The sequence below is a fragment of the Lissotriton helveticus genome, chromosome 1_1 (assembly GCF_964261635.1).
Source record: "Lissotriton helveticus chromosome 1_1, aLisHel1.1, whole genome shotgun sequence".
Taxonomy (NCBI): domain Eukaryota; kingdom Metazoa; phylum Chordata; class Amphibia; order Caudata; family Salamandridae; genus Lissotriton; species Lissotriton helveticus.
The window spans coordinates 622,527,120-622,545,312 of NC_136057.1; the positions used below are offsets into that span (position 1 = coordinate 622,527,120).

General features: G+C 44.6%; 1 protein-coding gene across 1 annotated transcript in view; it reads right to left on the minus strand.

Moving 5' to 3' along the window:
* Window positions 1-18,193, minus strand: part of LOC144814933 (NADH-cytochrome b5 reductase 3-like) — a 229,288-nt gene that overhangs the window by 98,561 nt on the left and 112,534 nt on the right. The window contains exon 5 of the mRNA XM_078674147.1: window positions 9,929-10,058. Coding sequence (XP_078530273.1) covers window positions 9,929-10,058 — 130 coding nt within the window. The remainder of the gene's footprint in view (window positions 1-9,928; window positions 10,059-18,193) is intronic.

Sequence of the window (18,193 nt, forward strand, 5' to 3'; positions counted from 1 at the left end):
TAAGACCAGCTATTTAATCGATCGTGTGCACAGAGGTGACTGTTTGTTTAAATTGCTGAACAACCGCACGTTGCCTACGATACTATGTGGTCTTACGATTTCATTTGGAAATACCCCTGTACGAGTTTCCCTTGAATATATGGTCTCTTCTTCTGGACACATTCACTGTGGAGCATTCACTGAGAGTTTTCTTTTCCGATACAGAGCGGTGCTCCTCAGTACCTGAGCTGCAGCCAGGTGAGGTGAGGCGCCATCCCCACAACGATAGGGTGAGTGGTGCAACATGGATATATGTAAATCCTTGAAATGAAATATAAGCTACACATGAGTTTATTATGTTTAATTCAAATCTGTATCTCCTTTCATCTTTTTCTCTTTGGCATTTCGATTTTAGATTGTGGTGGAGTACTTAACCTGGATCTCAGGTGATGTAATTCCCTTTTAAAAAAAAAATTCTTTCACTTATTGAAAAGCAGTAGCAGCAACTAGGTCCTGATGAATGCATTGGCACTATCCATTTATGCAGAAACATGTTGACCGATTTCCGCAAACAGATATTTTGTTAAATCTGTTGTTTTTCACGTGTTTTTTAATCTTGGAGGGCTGAGAGAAATCATTAAAATCACACTTCTACTCAGTCTCATCTAATTTTAAGTTTATCACTATTTCCTTTGCACTGCTTTTTTTCGGTTGTCTTTCTACACTGACTCTTCAATCTACATTGTCAATCTCGTGGACATAAGAGTCTTTTTGCTCTCACAGTCTCTTTTACACTCTGGTGACTGCGATTGCATTAACTCCTGGGTTAGGAGAAACCCACATTTTTTTTTTAACTTGTTTTTATTGGCATTTCGTTATCTGAACAGTACAGACCATGTAAATAATCACATAAGCTAGAAAACGCAGGATAAAATTCAAAGAGAAAGGAAAACAAGCGCAAGCATGTGAGTCACCATCATGGGGATCATTGGATTGGGTCTGCAGAGTACGTACAGCGGTGTTGCCAAGTAACTGGGGGGATAGAACTCGGGGAGGGAGCATCTGGGCGTTTGCACGGGCATATCAAGAAGAGATGGGAGTCGGACGTTAGAGGGGTCAATGACTCGCGTTTACAGTGAGGCAGAGCTGCCAAAGGGCGGGAGTGTCATGTCCGATTGGGCATCGGGCCAGTCGCCGCGGAAGCTAGGTATTGGTGTGGGACTGTGAATCGCCAAAGTACGGCACTAGTCGTTGGTCAGGGGCTGCAGGCTCGTGGGGGCGGAATCGGTCGGGGTGGGTGCAGTTGTAGGTGTAGGTGTGGCCGGGTCATCATTGCGCGTCAACTGTTGGAAACGATGCAGTAGCATGGCCCATTCCATAGAGATGGGGTGTTTACGGGCACCTTTAGCCTCCTCCTCCCGCAGGGCGTCTTCTTCCGCCGCTGCCCATTTACAGACTGCCCCTGTCCATGCTGCTGTAGGGGGGCCCTCTAATGATCGCCAGTGCATAGCTATACATCTTTTCGCTAGCAGTAACACTAGAAATACAAAACGCCTGTGTGCCGGGAGCTGTTTCGGAATGTGGAAAATGCCCAACGCGCTGGATTCCCAGGTGGCTAGGGTTGTGAGGCCCGTGAGGTCTTTCAGTGTGTTGTGCACCGTCTGCCACAGGGGGTGGAGGTCCGGGCAGCTCCAGAACATGTGACGGAAATCTGCATCTGGGGAGCGGCATCTGGGGCAGAGGAATTGTGTAGTGGGGTAAATTTTTGCAGCCGCGCTGGTGTCAGATTCGCCCTGTGTAATATTGGATGTTTTTAAAACGGGCGTTCCTAGATGTACGTTTTGGGGCTTCAAGCGCCTTGATTCATTCAGAGTCGTGTAATGGGCGCCCGATGTCCTCTTCCCATGTGGTGCGCAGGGACACTAGGGGAGTACACGAGAGTTCTCGTATCGCCTTATATAACCAGGTGACCAAATGGCGTCCTACACCCATGCGCAGGATTGCGTGTATAACTGGATGCGTGTCTGGTTCACCGGCCTGGAGGTTGTGGTAAGGACGGAAACCTTCGAGGAGCTGGCGATATCGGAGGAATTGACCGGGGGGGGAGATCGAATTCGGCGATTAGTCGATCGAAGGATTTAATCCGACCCTCCTCAAAGAGCGACTCCATGTCCGTAATACTGCACTGTGTCCACTCAACGAGCATGGGGGCTGGGAAGTATGAATCTAACCTGGGCCAGCCGACCAACGGGAGCAACGGGGAATATGGGGTTGTCCCAGGAGACATCCGGTGGACCCGGAGCATACATTGACGCGCCACCGTGACCTGTAGAGGATATGTGCGCCGCGGTTTAGTGCCCGGGAGAGCTCCGGCGTCATAATCCTACCCGTTGAGGTACTGGCCTCTTGTGTATGTCGGTCCGCTGTCCAGTACGACAACCATTGGAGCTGGGCCGCTAGAAAGTAGGACTCAAAGGATGGGGCTCCGAGGCCTCCCTGGGTGGTGGGAAGCTGAAGGGTTTTCATTGCTACCCTGTGCCGGCCCGATCCCCAAATTAGGGCACCTAGGAGGGAATGGAGGTCCTGGAAGAAGAACCTGGGTGGGACCACCGGCAAGTTGGTAAAATGATATAGGAGCCGGGGAAGCATTATCATTTTAGCTAGGGCAATTCGTCATATCGGGGCCAGTGGGAGTCTGGTCCAGAAAGCAACCGTCGGTCGAAGGCTCGCGAGCGCCCTGCAGTGATTGCCCCCGAAGATGTCAGCGGGAGAATGGTAAAGTCGAACCCCTAGGTATCGGGGAGCTTCCGTGGACCATGAGATCCTTTGCGTCCCCAGCCAGGTATCGCGGGGTGGTAGGTCCGGGTAGAAGGGGTATACCGTGGATTTGTCCCAATTCACTCGGAGGCCCGAGGCGTCCGCGAATTCGGTAAGTGCCGTCCATATGGGGGTGAGGTCGGCCATAATATCCCGGATATAGATGAGGAGGTCATCCGCGTACATAGAGACGCAGTGCGTGACTCCCGCGTGTGGAATGCCCCAGTTCGGACCCCCCTGGCGTACCCTGATCGCTAGTGGTTCGACTGCAAGGGCGAAGAGGAGAGGCGAGAGGGGGCACCCTTGCCTCGTGCCTCGCCGGACCTCGAACGCCGCCAAGATGTGTCTCCCGATCCGGACCCGTGTAGACAGGTCTGTATATAAGAGACGCGTGTATGCCATGAGTACAGGGCCGATGTAAGGAGAAACCCACATGATGGTAAAGTGGCGGTACAGATCGACAACTGATGGGAATATTTCCACCTACCCTTGGGTCTGATTTCCCCAGTCATCACGTGTTTTTCTGATTTGTAACATTTCACGTAGTGCTATTCGATCTTTATAGTTTTGCCATGGGCTTTTGATGAATGGAGCTGTTGCTTTTTCCTTTTCCTTTCTTCTCTTTTAGTGTCTGACTCCTAGATACTTTGTGTGTATAACTGTTGTAAGTAGGGGCGTGTATCTAGTTTGAGTCTTTAAGCCAGCCCTCGGACCCCCTTCTATGTAGTGTGTGTTGTAGTGGAATCCATACCAGAGATTTGAGTTTTTTCTACCCCCAATCCCCCCCTCCCACCAACAACTATGTGCCATAGGGGAGTACCAAATATGGAACTGATGGAGGGGGCTAGAACTAGATATAACATCCCGACTTTCAACTATTTTGATAAGCTCTCTGAGCTGGAAAGGGTGGACTGACTTGAGTCCGAGGGTCCGACATCTAACATACTGTCTAACACCTATGCCCCTATTGAATATCTAGCTAACCTAAATCAAAGCATTATTGCTAATGAAGAAACTTTGTCTACCATGACCCAGATTAGTCATCATGAGGAAGTCATGGGCTTACACCCCGCAATTGCAATTAATCAGGAAAACCCATCCCTGAAAATATTATACTGGAATGTCGCTGGTCTGCGCACTAAGGTGGTGAATGACACCTGGCTCGATTTTGTCCATAATTTTAGTATCTTGTGTCTGCAAGAAACATGGGCGACGTCTGAGATACACCTAGAAGGCTTTAAAACGTATTTTTCTCCAGCCCTACCATCACCCTCCGGCAGAGCAAAGGGCGGTTTGACTATTTTCGTGTCCAATGTCTTGCAGTTCACGAATATAGTCCCTATTAAATTGGAATCAAACTTCCAAATACTCCTTCTACACCAGAGTAAAACCAACGCCCTTATAATGGTGAATTTTTACAATAATCTCCCCACAGACGATCTAACAAAAGTTATAAAAGAAATATTTTTCTCCCTCCATAAATTACTTAACAAAGCCACTAAGGAAGTGGCTATAATCTGGGGAGGGGATTTCAATCAAACTCTATGCAAACACAGTGTAAATATAGTCTGTGGCGGTGAGGATGAATACGATAATCCGGTAACTCATTTCCCTCACACTTTAATTGGGGATTGCTTGAATGAAACTCTTTGCGGCCTTGACCTCGCCCTTGTAAATGATATCGTGAATCCCTCCATACCTCTTATTCCCACCTTCAATGGTAGAGGAAGGTTAAGCATAATTGATTTTATCTTTATCTCCGTCAAAGCAGGACCCCAAATATCGAATTGTAAGACCCATGACATTATTATCAGTGACCACTATCCAAATAGTATCACATTAAAAATCCCACAGAAATGCGACAGGTATGATATTATGAGGACCCTTGGTCAAAATAACCTGATAATAGATAGGTTAAATGGTTATTCCCTTAAGTGGGAAAAAGTGGACCCGTTGGATATTACTGCGAGACTGGTCAGAAACTCAAGATCAGTGATCGATAAATGTCTCAATCCTGCTACCACTAATGAGGGAGTTATGGCTAACTTTGCAACATTCTTAAAATCAATAAAGGAAATTGTATTTGTTAACCTGAAAACCAGTAAGTTCAGAATTAAGGGATGGTTCGATAGTAGCTGTACAACAGCCCATCAGAACCTGAAGTTAGCTTTACACAAAAAGGATAGAGACCCAAAGGAAATTGCTACTCAGGAAGATTTATAACCGGGCCTTTAAATGCAGGAAGGAAAAATTGAAAAAAGATCTCTGGGATCAACTGCACAATTCATGTACTCTGAGGGAGAGTGCCTCCTTCTGGAAGGTCGTTAAGTCGCCATTTCTGTCAGATACAAGGGCTAACCCCAATATGGACATTGCGATTGATGAACAGCTATGGGTTGAATATTTTAAGCGGATATTCGGCCTCCCATTAACCAAAAAGCAAACGACCCCAGTTTTGACCAGCATTAGACCAAAGATAAATCCCTTCCCGTTAGCCATCCACATATATTACGAGGAGGTCGAACTCACACTGTTGGCTAGCAGGAATGGAAAGGCGCCAGGCCCTGACGGGGTTCCAATTCATCTTTTCAAATTTAACATGGATCTATGGTACCCAATCATAACTAGGGTCCTTCAAGCACCATGTGCCTTGGGGCTTGTTGACTCTTGATCCCAATCAATTCTTGTCCCCATTTTCAAAAAAGGGTACCGCCAATCATCCTCTTGTTACCGGCCTATTTCCTTGTTGGATTCACTGGGGAAAGTGGCTGGACGCGTTATCCTAGCGCGTCCCCAGCAGTGGGCCTCCGATAACAAAGTCCTATCCGACCTGCAATTTGGGTTGCGTGAGGGTCTGGGCACCACTGAACAAGCCCTTAATTTGTATCTCCTAATAGGCAAATACGTAAATGCGAAAGGGGGGGCTCTATACATATGGCGTACGTCGACCTCTCTGCAGCTTTCGACTGCGTCAGTCACATCAAGCTGTGGACTATTTTAGCGGACATGGGAGTAGAGGAGTCCTAGTAACTTTCCTACGCGAATTATACTCAGACGTCACAGCTAGAGTCAGGTATGGCGTGGGGGGCGAGTTAACAAAGTCGTTCAGAGTAGAGAGGGGAGTAAGGCAGGGCTGTGTCCTGGCCCCGTTTTTATTCAATCTTTATAACAATGGCCTGGAACAAGCCATGGTAACAGGGTGCCAGGACCTCCCCACCATTCACAAACGCCCAATACCGGTGTTACTTTATGCGGACGACGCTGTGATTCTAGCCCGTACCCCCATGGAATTACAGCGTGCTCTCGTGAGATATTGTACCTTTATGGCCAACCTGGACCTGAAGATCAATATTAAAAAACGTTTGTTATGTCCGCTGGTTCCAGGACTAAGAATATTAAGGCCATCTATTTTGATAAGCAAAAACTTGAGAGTACAATTACGTACCCATATTTGGGCATCGTTTTCGATCAGAAATGCTCCTAGAAGTACGCCACCGAGTCTAGGAAGCTGCTTTTTATGAGGGCGACAGCTGCCTTGGTTAATTTTGCAAATAAACTGGGCAGACGGCCTCCGGCCGAACTCATCGAGATTTATAGGGCAAAATGTTTAGCTACTGCAATATACGGGGCAGGCGTGTGGGGTTATGGGAAGGTTGCAGCAGTACAAAGGGTAGAAAATGTTTTTTAAAGATTTTTACTTGCAGTCCCACGGGGTACATCGACCTATGTATACCATCTGGAAGTGGGCCTGTCTTATATAACAGATTCAATTAAAATTCAACCCCTTCTCCTTTGGCACCGCATTTGGTCTTCTACTGAAACCACTTTCTGCCAAAGGTTTATACAGGACTGTAATTCCTTAGACAATGCTCATAAGATTGGGTGGATTGCATACATCAAGAAATTCCTCAATGACTTGGCATGTCACAATATTATCATTCCCCTACCTTAATTGCTGTTTTACCAAGAAAATTGTTCAAAAAAGTTTGTTTGGCCCACTTAGAATCTCTGAGGCTCTCTAGCGAGGTTAGTAAAGTTACAGTGCAACACTCGCTATTAATCCAAACAACCGTGACAGTCCAGCCGTATTTAAATTTCAACTTCTCAGGTTATGAAAGATTCTTACTAACTATGTTCAGACTAGATATTTTTCACCATCTGGTCACTTTTCCCACAACTAACAACTGGGCAAAGACCCTACAACCCTGTCCTTGCGACAACATCTCCCCTCAATTCACGATCCATACAATATTGTTCTGCAAATTCTGTTACGAATCGAGGAGACGCTGGCTCATACCGATCCTAAAATTATGGGCCTACGAAGGTGCCGTCCCGCTTTTCTCGCCCTGCAATGTTTGGATGCTGAGTGTTTTGCTAAACCTATAGCAAAATTTTTGAGTTTAGCTGTTAGGCACAGGCGAGACTTGGACTAACACGGGGTGCTTATTTTTATCATGACTTGTTTTAACTGTTAAACTTGGACTTGATTTTATTAGTATTTAACTTATTTGCAGCGTATGATTGCTGTTTTTTTTATTGTATTAATTTTTTATCCTAACTTTAGCATGATTTCTTCATGCACACACCACGCACTTTACGTACGCCACGTGGAAGCCCTGCTCCTTGGAGTCTCACCTTAAAGATTACTGCCATGATTTCTTTACTGTTACTAGGAGAATTGGCAAATTGCACGATGCTACAATGAACCGGTCATTCCTATGAAATCTTACTATGATGTTTATATTTCTTTTTTTAAACTGTATTTTTATGTACTTGCAAGTTCACTATGCTTTTATGGCTGTTTGTTACAACCGAATAAAGCTTTATATTGATTGATAATATATTATTCTGTATGACAAAGCTTTCTAAATTCGCAAAAATCTATGGATAAACAACCCAGATATTAGACCTTGCTGCAACACTTACTAGTTAGCTCAAGAGGAGAGGATTGAAGTGGATGTTTACTTCCAACATGGTAGGAAAAAAATGCAAGTTTACATGAACTGTCTCTTAAAGTTACAGAAACAGCCTTTTAGTCCCGATTCGCTCCCTTTCCGTTTGGCTTTTGATTACATTTGTATACAGCATCAGCTTTGTAGCTTTCATCATGCCAATGAGACATGTAAAGAAAGCCATACATTCTCCTTTTCTTTTTATTTATATTACTGTTCACTATTTCTTCATAGTTACCTAAAAGTGTTTATTTCTATGGTCTGCTGTCTCGGATTCTTATCGCTCCCTATATTTAGCATCAGACAAATTTGCTTCACAAGGTTACCTGCACCTGTATATTGAACTATGCTGCGCACTACATGATTTACAAGCGCAAACTCATGCTTGCAATTGAAAACACACAAATTTACTCTCAAATCTATTTACTAACACTTAATATTACACCACTGATGTGAAACGGCCAAGGGCATGGAGTGGCCCTTATAGAGCAAGGTTCCCCTGCAAAGTAGGGGAACACCAGCAACCATTCACATTGCACATTTGCACCCTGGATACTATTGCATATTTGCGTCTGGCAGTGACTGAGGTGAATATGAATACAGTGTTATGGGCTGAGGACATCCCCACACTGACAAGGGCAATGGGGAATTGAGAGAAATGATTGCCTGAAGAATCAAAACATTTAAATCTTACTAAGTGCAGTCGCCTTGGTGGGGATTTTTGCATTGGTCAAACTTACAAATGTACATGCACTAATGCAAAATGGATTGCACAAAAGAACTACACTTGTACTCTAAGGAAAACAGCACCCGTCACTCGTATCCCAAATGTACTCCTGAAAACCTTAGTGAATTCTGAAAAAATGTACTGCAAATGTAGGCGTAACCCAGAGGACCAAATCTCTTTATTTATTTTTGTGAATTGGGGGAGAATTCCAAGATGTAGCGAGGTCAGGTGGAAGCAAATTTGCTGCTCAGTAAATCATCCTCTTGGGACAATAAGTCACAAACAAACGTGCATTAATGCCGCTTATAAGCACATTCCAGTGAGAGCAAACAGAGGGTCTGATTTAGAGTTCGGCAGATGGGTTACTCCATTAGGAAGAGGACATATTTCCCATCTGCCGTATTACAAGTGCTATTGAATATAATGTACTTGTAACACAGCGGACAGGATATACGTCACGATTGTGATGGCGTAACCAAACTCTATTTCAGGCCCGCCTAGAGTCTGCTAACCGATGAGCATAAGTAGCATGGCATTTGTGTACAAGAAAGAGGTGATGCCTTTGCAATTAAGATTATCAAACCGAGCAAAGTATGTATAATTAAAAAAATATACATATACACAAAGAAGCATACATATAACTCCTTCCTGTTTTGTTCCAAATTCCTAGGGAGCTGCATTAGGAAATACGCTCGACAAAACTAAGCTTGTTCATGGGCAGAATGTGGTTATAGCTCAAGAATCCAAATCACTCAAGACTGTTCTGTTTATCCCACTTCGACCATCACTCCCAGCCTGAAAATGTACATGAATCCCATCTAGCAGGTAAACTACCCAGGCAGCTTCCTGCTCTTTGTTATTTTGCCTCCTGGTGAAGCAGAAAAACAAAAATACACTTCCCACTCCACATTCAGATATAGCATCACACCACACAGCTAGAGTCTCATATAGACTCCTGGATTCGTCCATGCGCCCTCCCTTTCACCTGCTAAGAGGGGAAATTTAGTTTTCTAATAAAGGCTGGCACTCACTACTTAGTAGTCAAAAAACAGTCGCCAATTAATACCGGACACACCAGATATCCTATTCAGGTGGGTACCAATACAACAAACATTGTAACCTTACATTCTGGAAAGTACCAGGGACTCTCGACCTCCAATAACACAGTAGGCATAACAGCCAGTCAAGGTTCCATGAAGTGGTCAGTGAAAGACGCGTCTGCTTTACCTTTTGAGTGGCAAACATTCTTTCTATATTAAAACATGCATCCGCAATATACAGGAAACATTATGTACTTTCTTTCAGTTGGCACATTGCATCGTTTAAACCTGAAACAAAAAAAGATAAACAGTTCTTCTGTGCCTCATACAGTTTGCAGGACTAACGGCTCACGCCCTCAAACATCCACAACACTGTGTGATTCACATCCCTAGCTATACAACCGTCCACTTACCTTTCTTCTGATAGACAAGTAAACCACTAGGCCCTCTGAAATCAATAGTGTCCCCAACTTTCAGACTCTCCAGATACTGAGACATCTTGCCACCTTCTGGGAATTTTGGATGAACACCTTTGAAATAAATCTGAAAAATCGTACAACTATATGTTAAAAAAAAATGTGTAACGTAACATGCAAGAAAAAGGTCACTGTCTTGTTTGTTAATTTGCAATAAATTCAATGTAAAAATACTGAACTAAAATCAAAAAGTAGTGATCTTGTAAAGTATGGAATTCGTCCTTTACAAGCAACAATATACTAAACTCTGCCTACTTTCCATAAAACCACAAAATAGCAACTGAACTGTGAATGCATTATCATAGAACGTATACTAGGATATTTCTTCATATAGGCAGATTAAGAGAACATTTCATAATGTAACCAAACAGCAAGTTCAAGATTTCTCTCTTCACATACATGGGGCCCTTATGCAGAAACACAAACTAAGCAAGTTAGAGCTGCCAGGTCAACCAATGTATGCATTTCTCTTCATAATGTTGAAGCAGACTCCATGTCTCTTGCTAAATGGCATTTCCTTCTGTTGCAAATGCTTCATGTATATGCTGAAAGCTATGAAACGTTGCTTACTATTAAGCAATAGCCAACTGTGGTCTCAATCCTTGAAACTGTCTCCAGAACAATTATCTAGTAACTCGCTAACCTTCATGTGCTGTTTCCACATTTCATCCTTCTACTTTGAGGCGCCCATCCTTCCTCACTGAGTGCGCTAAGCAAGGCAAGTGTGAGAACATTTGGACTTACACCCATTTTGCTGGTTCATTTGTCAAAACTACACTCAAAATAATCCGCATTACATTTAGCTTGCTATGGCGATGCACCACACCCCAGTCGGGCAGAAACATTTAGTAGTCTGTGTTGCACCTTTTTGAGTGGGTGCATGGCCCTTTGCCAGGGTGGACCTTCCCCACCTCTTCCAAAAACTATTGGCCTAAAAATTACTGGTGTCTGCTTTCTATCCCCTTGAGGGGGTGGATTGGGGGCATATCTCCTAATCTGCCACCTGTGGGGAGGGGTGGCAGAAAAACTGTATTATCTCCTTTGGGGCCACCTCCACCCCTTTCTGTTACAAAAAAAGAATTTTCCTGGTCTCTAATGGGCTTTCTACACCTCTCAACCTGCCTCCAAGGGAGGGAAAACTGTATTACTCCCCTTTGGGTGTGGGCATGACCTTATTCCAGGATGTGCCACATCTGCACCTTTCTTTGCCAAAATAGAATTTCCCTAGTGCCTAATAGGTTTAATACACCCCTCAATCGGTCTCCCTGTGAGGGCAGAAAGACAACATTGACCCTTTTGGGGTGGCGTCATGGCCCTATCCCAGAATAGGCCGCAGAGTCCCGTGCTCTCTAGCCACTGGAATCAAGCTATCCTGGCTGATGACGGCTGATAGCCAGAAACCGGTCCTAGTATGCTTGATTCCGGTCCAGGGAAGACATGGCTTGGTAGTTCGGACTGGACTGTTCCCATGAGGCACAGGGTTAAGACTGATTTGCATACGGCCATGTCTGAACTGGGGTGGTGTGGTGAGCAAAATAACGATGGAGTAAACCCAGATCTGTGACTGGGGGTGAATGTTTTGACATTGTGCAACATTCCGTCCATCAATTGTTGTTTTTACAGTTCTGATACTCAACAGCACAGTTCTCCTATGCAGGTCTTACGAAATTTAGGCAAACGTTCCCAGTGCTCTCTTCTGACTCACTGCAGGTCGAGACCTTTCAACAGGTCATGCTGGAGATCCTCATAGCTCCCCAACACCTTCTGGGATAGTTCCCAAGGGTAAGCTGTATCCTGCAGGGATGGTAATTCCAGTGGCTCAGTTTTTAAAAAAAAGACAACCTTAGCACCGGGTTATGTGCATATTATTATTACAAAGCTGACAGTTGACCCCTATTTAATAAATCACCTAACAATATTTCATATTAAAAAAAAAAAAAAAATTTTTTGGGGGGGGGGATATATGATCAATATTCTTTCTTATTTTTTCATTTTCAAAACATAGAAAAATTGTACATCTGGTTTTGTTTAGACAATCAATTCATTAATGTTGTCACTCATCATGATAATGTTTGTACAATTCTCTTTACATAAGATTATCTGTTCAACACCAATAATAAAATACAATGTGCCAAGCTAGCAATTAGACGTGTTTATATACAGAACCAAGTATTTCCAAATCTAAATTTCCAGTGGCTCAAGCAGACACCACAAACTCCGCAAGGAAACCACTGTCTACAAAGATGCCTGGTGTAACTGACTTCTAAGCAGTCTTTTGGCAAACTTGGCTCTGCTCGCTGAACTGTTTTCCATGCTCCCTCAGCCCTGAAGACTGCAAAAATAATTCAGGTGGCTAGAGCAAGGTCAAAGCTTCCTTTAAGGCTCAACCCGCCCGAGAACCCAAAGAGCCATACAAATGGAAGACCTTTTCAAGTTCAGTTTCTGATGTCACCGGAGAATACCAAACTCTGATTTTATGTGCATGGTGGAAGATGATTAGGATGTTGGTAACATTTTCTCTCCTTATATCTCAGATGGTGGGCTCTACTTAAACCTCTAAAATAGCATTGGTCTTGCTATATCGTGGGAGGGCGACTGTAGGAAAGTGGAGTACTATGGGGTTAGACCTCAACATGTAATACTATCACAATACCCAAAAAATGGCCCTTGGAGTCACACTAATAAATCCTTTGCTCAGTCCTGGTAGTGTGGCAAGGAACAGTCCGGCTTTACTAGAGGAACATGTGTTAAGCATTTCAGAGTACAAACATGGACAAAAAGTAATTGACACTACTCAAGAGAAATTCAACACCAATTTATAAAAATAGAGTGTATTTTTATTTCAATTTAGACACCAAAATGAACTGAATAGCATACATATAACCTTAGTTATAGATTTCTGAAACAATATTACATCAGTGCAAATTAATACATGACAAATATAACATTGGGGTCAGTGGGAAAAACAACTAGGGACAATCGTTCACTTGCAGGTCCAGTTACGTGGAACCCTTAACACTGTCCCCTGCATGAGGCCACGACAGTCAGATCAATTTTACCTAGCCCAGGAAGTCCAAGTGCAGAGCTGTTCTGGCTGTCCGTGGTGCTGAACAGGGGATGTGGGGATGCTAGTTTTACCACTTACACTCTGCTGCATGAACAGAATTAAAAAACACAACAGATACACAGCTGTTGACTTCGGATAAAGGTTGCACGGTGTTCCCTGTAGATGCAGTGTTGCGTGTGAAGGTGAATTGACGAACAACAACCCTTGGCAGCGCTAAGCACAGCGAAAAGGTACTAGAACTACACTGGATCCAGGGGAGAGACATAGTGGCCTGAAACGTGGCAGGCGAGACTACAACTCCCACAATGCACGGGATCACCTGGATTTAGGTGATCCAGGGGGCCCAGTGGCCAACGATACCTCGGATCCAGTGAGTGTTTTTACCTGCAGTTTGCAGGGGGACTAGTGGGGGAAGCTGGCTCTGTATGTAAAATGCTACTTACCAGTATGCATCTGTTCTTGGCATGTAGAGCTGCAGAGTTACACACTGTGCATAGATCACCATCGAGTGTTGGGCCCGGATGTTTGCAGTTTGTTTTTGTCCTGAAAAGATCTTTGGCAGTCACAAGATAGGTGACTCCTCCTTTGGACCCCATTGCGCTTGGGCATCGGCTCCATCCTCAAATCGTTTTTTGCCATTAGGGAAATGATTGAGCTCTGCAAGAAAAGGAAGGATGCCCATGTAATCTATATCTAATTAAGATAATACTGGAACAGACAAGGGTAGCCGGGGAGGCGGGTGGGCGTGTGTAACTCTGCAGCTCTACATGCCAAGAACAGATGCATACTGGTAAGTAGCATTTTCCGTTCGAGGCATATGAGCTGCAGATTACACTGTGCTTAGATTGTATAGCAGTACTCACTCTTAGAGGTGACCACCCCTATCTGTTGCAGTAGTATGAAATAATGTTTTGAGAACAGCTTGGCCCACATTAGCTTGTTTAGTTTGCACATCTACACAATAGTGTTTTGTGAATGTGTGCGGTGTAGACCATGTTGCTGCTCTACAGATGTCATCTAGGGGAATGTTCCCTAAAAATGCCATTGAAGCCCCTATCTTTCTTGTAGAGTGGGCTTTAGGAGGAACAGATAAGTACGTTTAGCTTTGTGATAACAAATCTGTATGCATTTGACAATCCATCTAGCTATCCCAGATTTTGAAATGGGATTACCCTTGTGTGGTGGTGAGCAAGACACAAAAAGTTGTTTTGTCTTACGAAAGGGTTGTGTCCTCTTGATGTAGTATAGCAATGCTCTTTTGACATCTAGGGTATGAAGAGCTCTTTCTGCTACTGCCTGTGGCTGCGAGAAGAAAACAGGCAGTTCCACAGATTGACTGAAGTGGAAGGGAGAAATGACTTTGGGCAGGAATTTCGGATTAGTACGTAGAACGACCTTATTATGATACATTTGCAAGAAGGGTTCTTGAATGCTTAGTGATTGTAGTTCACTAACTCTTCACAGGGAAGTAATAGCTACTAGGAACGCAACCTTCCATGTTAAAAATTGTAGTTCACATTTATGTAATGGTTCGAAGGGAGGTCCCATTAGCCGTGTGAGAACAATGTTTAAATTCCACCCAGGTGAAGGTGGCACACAGGGAGGAATTATTCTCTTGAGGCCTTCCATAAAGGCTTTAATAGCAGGCACTCTGAACAGAGATAGATGCTGTCTGTTTTGCAGATATGCTGCTACTGCAGCAAGATGCAGTCTAATAGACGTGTAGGCTAAGTTCCATCTTTGGAGGTGGAGTAAGTATCCTATGATGTGTTGAATAGACACGTCTAAGGGATTAACCCTTTCCATGCTCATGACGGAACGGTTCCGTCATGAGCTACGGTTGAGCTGTGCTCATGACGGAACCGTTCCGTCATGACCACGCCCGTTTCTATTAGGGCCCAGCACCGGAGGGGGAATCGCGGTCGCACAGAAAAGGTTAACCACATCAATGCGGCGGCTTTTCCCGCTGTACGCGGTAATTTTGAAATTACCGCGTTACATGACGAGCTCAGCTCATCATGAGCGCACGGCAGGTTACGCTCATGACGAGCTGAGCTCGTCATCAGCCCCGAAGGGGTTAATATTATTGTTGTGACAATATATTACAAAGCGTTTCCACTTGGCCGCATAACATGCTCTAGTGGTTGGGCGTCTAGCTTCTTTTATGACATTCATGCAGTCTGGAGAAAGGTTCAGATATCCAAATTCTAAGACCTCAGGAGCCAAATCGCTAGGTTGAGCTGAGCTGGGTCCGGGTGCCTGATCTCTCCATTGTTGTGTTAAAAGGTGTGGAGACAGATATAATTTTTGGTGCGGTACCACAGACAGTTTTAGGAGTGTGGTGTACCACGGCTGTCTGGCCCACGTTGGAGCAACTAGGATGAGGGTTAGAGAATGCTGCTGTAGTTTGCATACTACTAGTGGCATGAGTGGTAGCGGTGGAAAAGCGTACGCAACTCTGCCTGACCAGTTCATCCATATCGCATTGCATTTGGACAGTGGGTGTGGATATCTGGCGGCGAAGGTTGGGCATTTGGCATTTTCGTGAGTGGCAAAGAGGTCTATCTGAGATTGTCACCACATCTGAAAGAATGGTTGAAGAACTTGCATATGAAGTTCCCACTCGTGGGTCTGTTGTGTCTGACGACTTAACAGATCTGCTAAGGTATTTTGTACTCCTGGAACTTGCTGGGCTAGAAGGAATACGTTTTGAGGTATAGCCCACCGCCATATGTCCTGAGCTAGTTGAAAAAGTTGCAGGGAGTGTGTTCAGCCCTATTTATGTATGTAATACATGGCTGTCATGTTGTCCGTGCGGACTAACACAGCTTTGTTTGATCCTTGTTTTTGGAAAGCTTTCAGTGCTGCGAATATAGCTAGTAACTCCAGGTGATTGATATGGAGTAACTTTTGTAGTGGTGTCCGCCTGCCTTGCATGGTGTGTTGCAGCAGGTGGACTCCCCTGCCGGAGGGCGATGCGTCCACTGTCAAGACTATTTGGGGAACTGGCTCTAGGAACGGTCGTCCTTTGGAAAGGTTTTTGGTGTTCCACCACTGCAGAGAGCAATGAGTCCGACCGTCTACCAACACTAGGTCTGTTAATTGACCATGAGCCTGGTTCCATTGACGTGCTAAGCACTCTTGTAGAGGACGCATTTGAAGTCTTGCATGGGGGAACATGAAAATGCAAGAGGCCATCATCCCTACGAGCTGCATGAACATTCATGCTGGAAAGGGGTGCTGTGGCTGAAACTTTGTTAGAAGAGTCTGCATGCTGGCTATCCTTGCTGGAGTGGGATGAGCTAGCGCTGTTGAGGTGTATATTGTGGCACCGAGGTACTGTTGTACTTTGGATGGTTGCAGATGAGACTTGGTGTGGTTTATTGTGAACCCTAAGTTGTGGAGCAGTTGAATCATGGTAGGAGTGTGTTCTACACACTGGTTGTATGAACTGGCCTTTATGAGCCAGTCATCGAGGTAGGGGAAGACGTGGATGTGCTGTCTTTGTAAATGTGCTGCCACTACGGCTAGGCACTTGGTGAATACCCCTGGTGCTGTTGTGACTCCGAATGGGAGTACTTAGAATTGATAGTGCTGCCCGTATACTACAAATCTGAGATACTTCCTGTGAGTTTTTTGAATGGGAATGTGTAAGTATGCGTCCTTGAGATCTAGAGTAGCAATGAAGTCGTTTTGTAATAGGAGAGGAAGGACTTGTTGGAGTGTGACCATGTGGAAATGGTCTGACTGAATGTATATGTTTAGCGGTCTGAGGTCTAGAATAGGCCTTAGAGAGCCGTCCTTCTTTGGGATAAGAAAGTATAGGGAGTAAACACCCTTGTTTTGTTGGTGCATAGGAACTGGTTCTCTTGCATTTTTTTGTAGCAAAGATATTACTTCTTGCTTTAACAGTGATAGATGTTCTTGTGACATTGGACGCTGTTTGGGTGGTATGTTGGGGGGGTAGATGTTAGCTCTATACAGTAACCTGACTGAATAATTTGTCACACCCACCTGTCTGATGTGATATTGTTCCAGGCAGGAAGGAATTGTTGTAGTCTCCCCCCCACAGGAGTGGAATGTTGGGGGGGAAGGGGAGGAAAGTCATTGGGTAGGGGTGGAGTCAGAGCGGGAGTTGTTGGTTTTGCCTCTGCCTTTGTTGTTGTTACCCCTGTAACCCCTCTCTGGTAGCCGTTAGTGAATGTGGATTGGCTAGGGGTCTTGTAAGAAGTGGAGGGACTTTCAGAGGAGTAGCCTCTTGTGTTGCCTCTATATGATGAGCGAGGAAAAGAACGCCTGGGAGCTTGCTGCTGCGAGGCTCCCATAGATTTTGCTGTGTTGGTGTCTTTTTTCAATTTTTCTAAAGACACATCAACATTTGGGCCAAATAAATGTGTCTCATCAAATGGCTGTTTAAGGATGGAATTTTGTACCTCAGGTTTAAAACCTGAAATACGTAGCCAGGCATGTCTACCTAGAAGGGTACTGGCGTTGATTGCCCTTGAGGCAGTATCTGCCGCATCTAAGGCACAACGAATGAAAGTATTAGTAACATTTTTACCTTCTTGTATGAGTTCATTGGCCCTATTTTTATATTTGTCTGGTAGATGCTGCATTATGGACTCCAGTTCATCATAATGTGCCCAGTCATATCTTGCCAACAACACTTGGGTATTGGCAATGCGCCAAATGTTGGCTGCCTGTGACGCTGTTCGTTTATCGGAGGCGTCAAAGAGCTTAGATTCTTTATCTGGTGGTGAGGCCTCACCTGATGTTTGTGAATTAGCACATTTACGTGCATTATACACTACTAAAGAATCTAGTGGTGCTGGACCTCTAATGTAAACTGGATCTGTAGGGGCAGCTTCATATTTTTTCTCAATGCGAGGGTTGAGGACCCGAGCCCTGACAGGATCTTTGAAAACCTCTGTTGCGTGCTTAATGACTCCTTTAAGCATTGCCAAAATGTCAGTAGACCTTTGTGTGTTATCAAAAGTGTCTAATAGGAAACTTCCTCCACAGTATCGGTGTGCAAGTCAACCCCATGGTACTGGGCAGCTCTCTGGACTAGTAGGTTAAAACCTATAGTGTCCTCTGGTGGGGAAGGTCTGGAAGGCTATACATCGTCTTGTGGG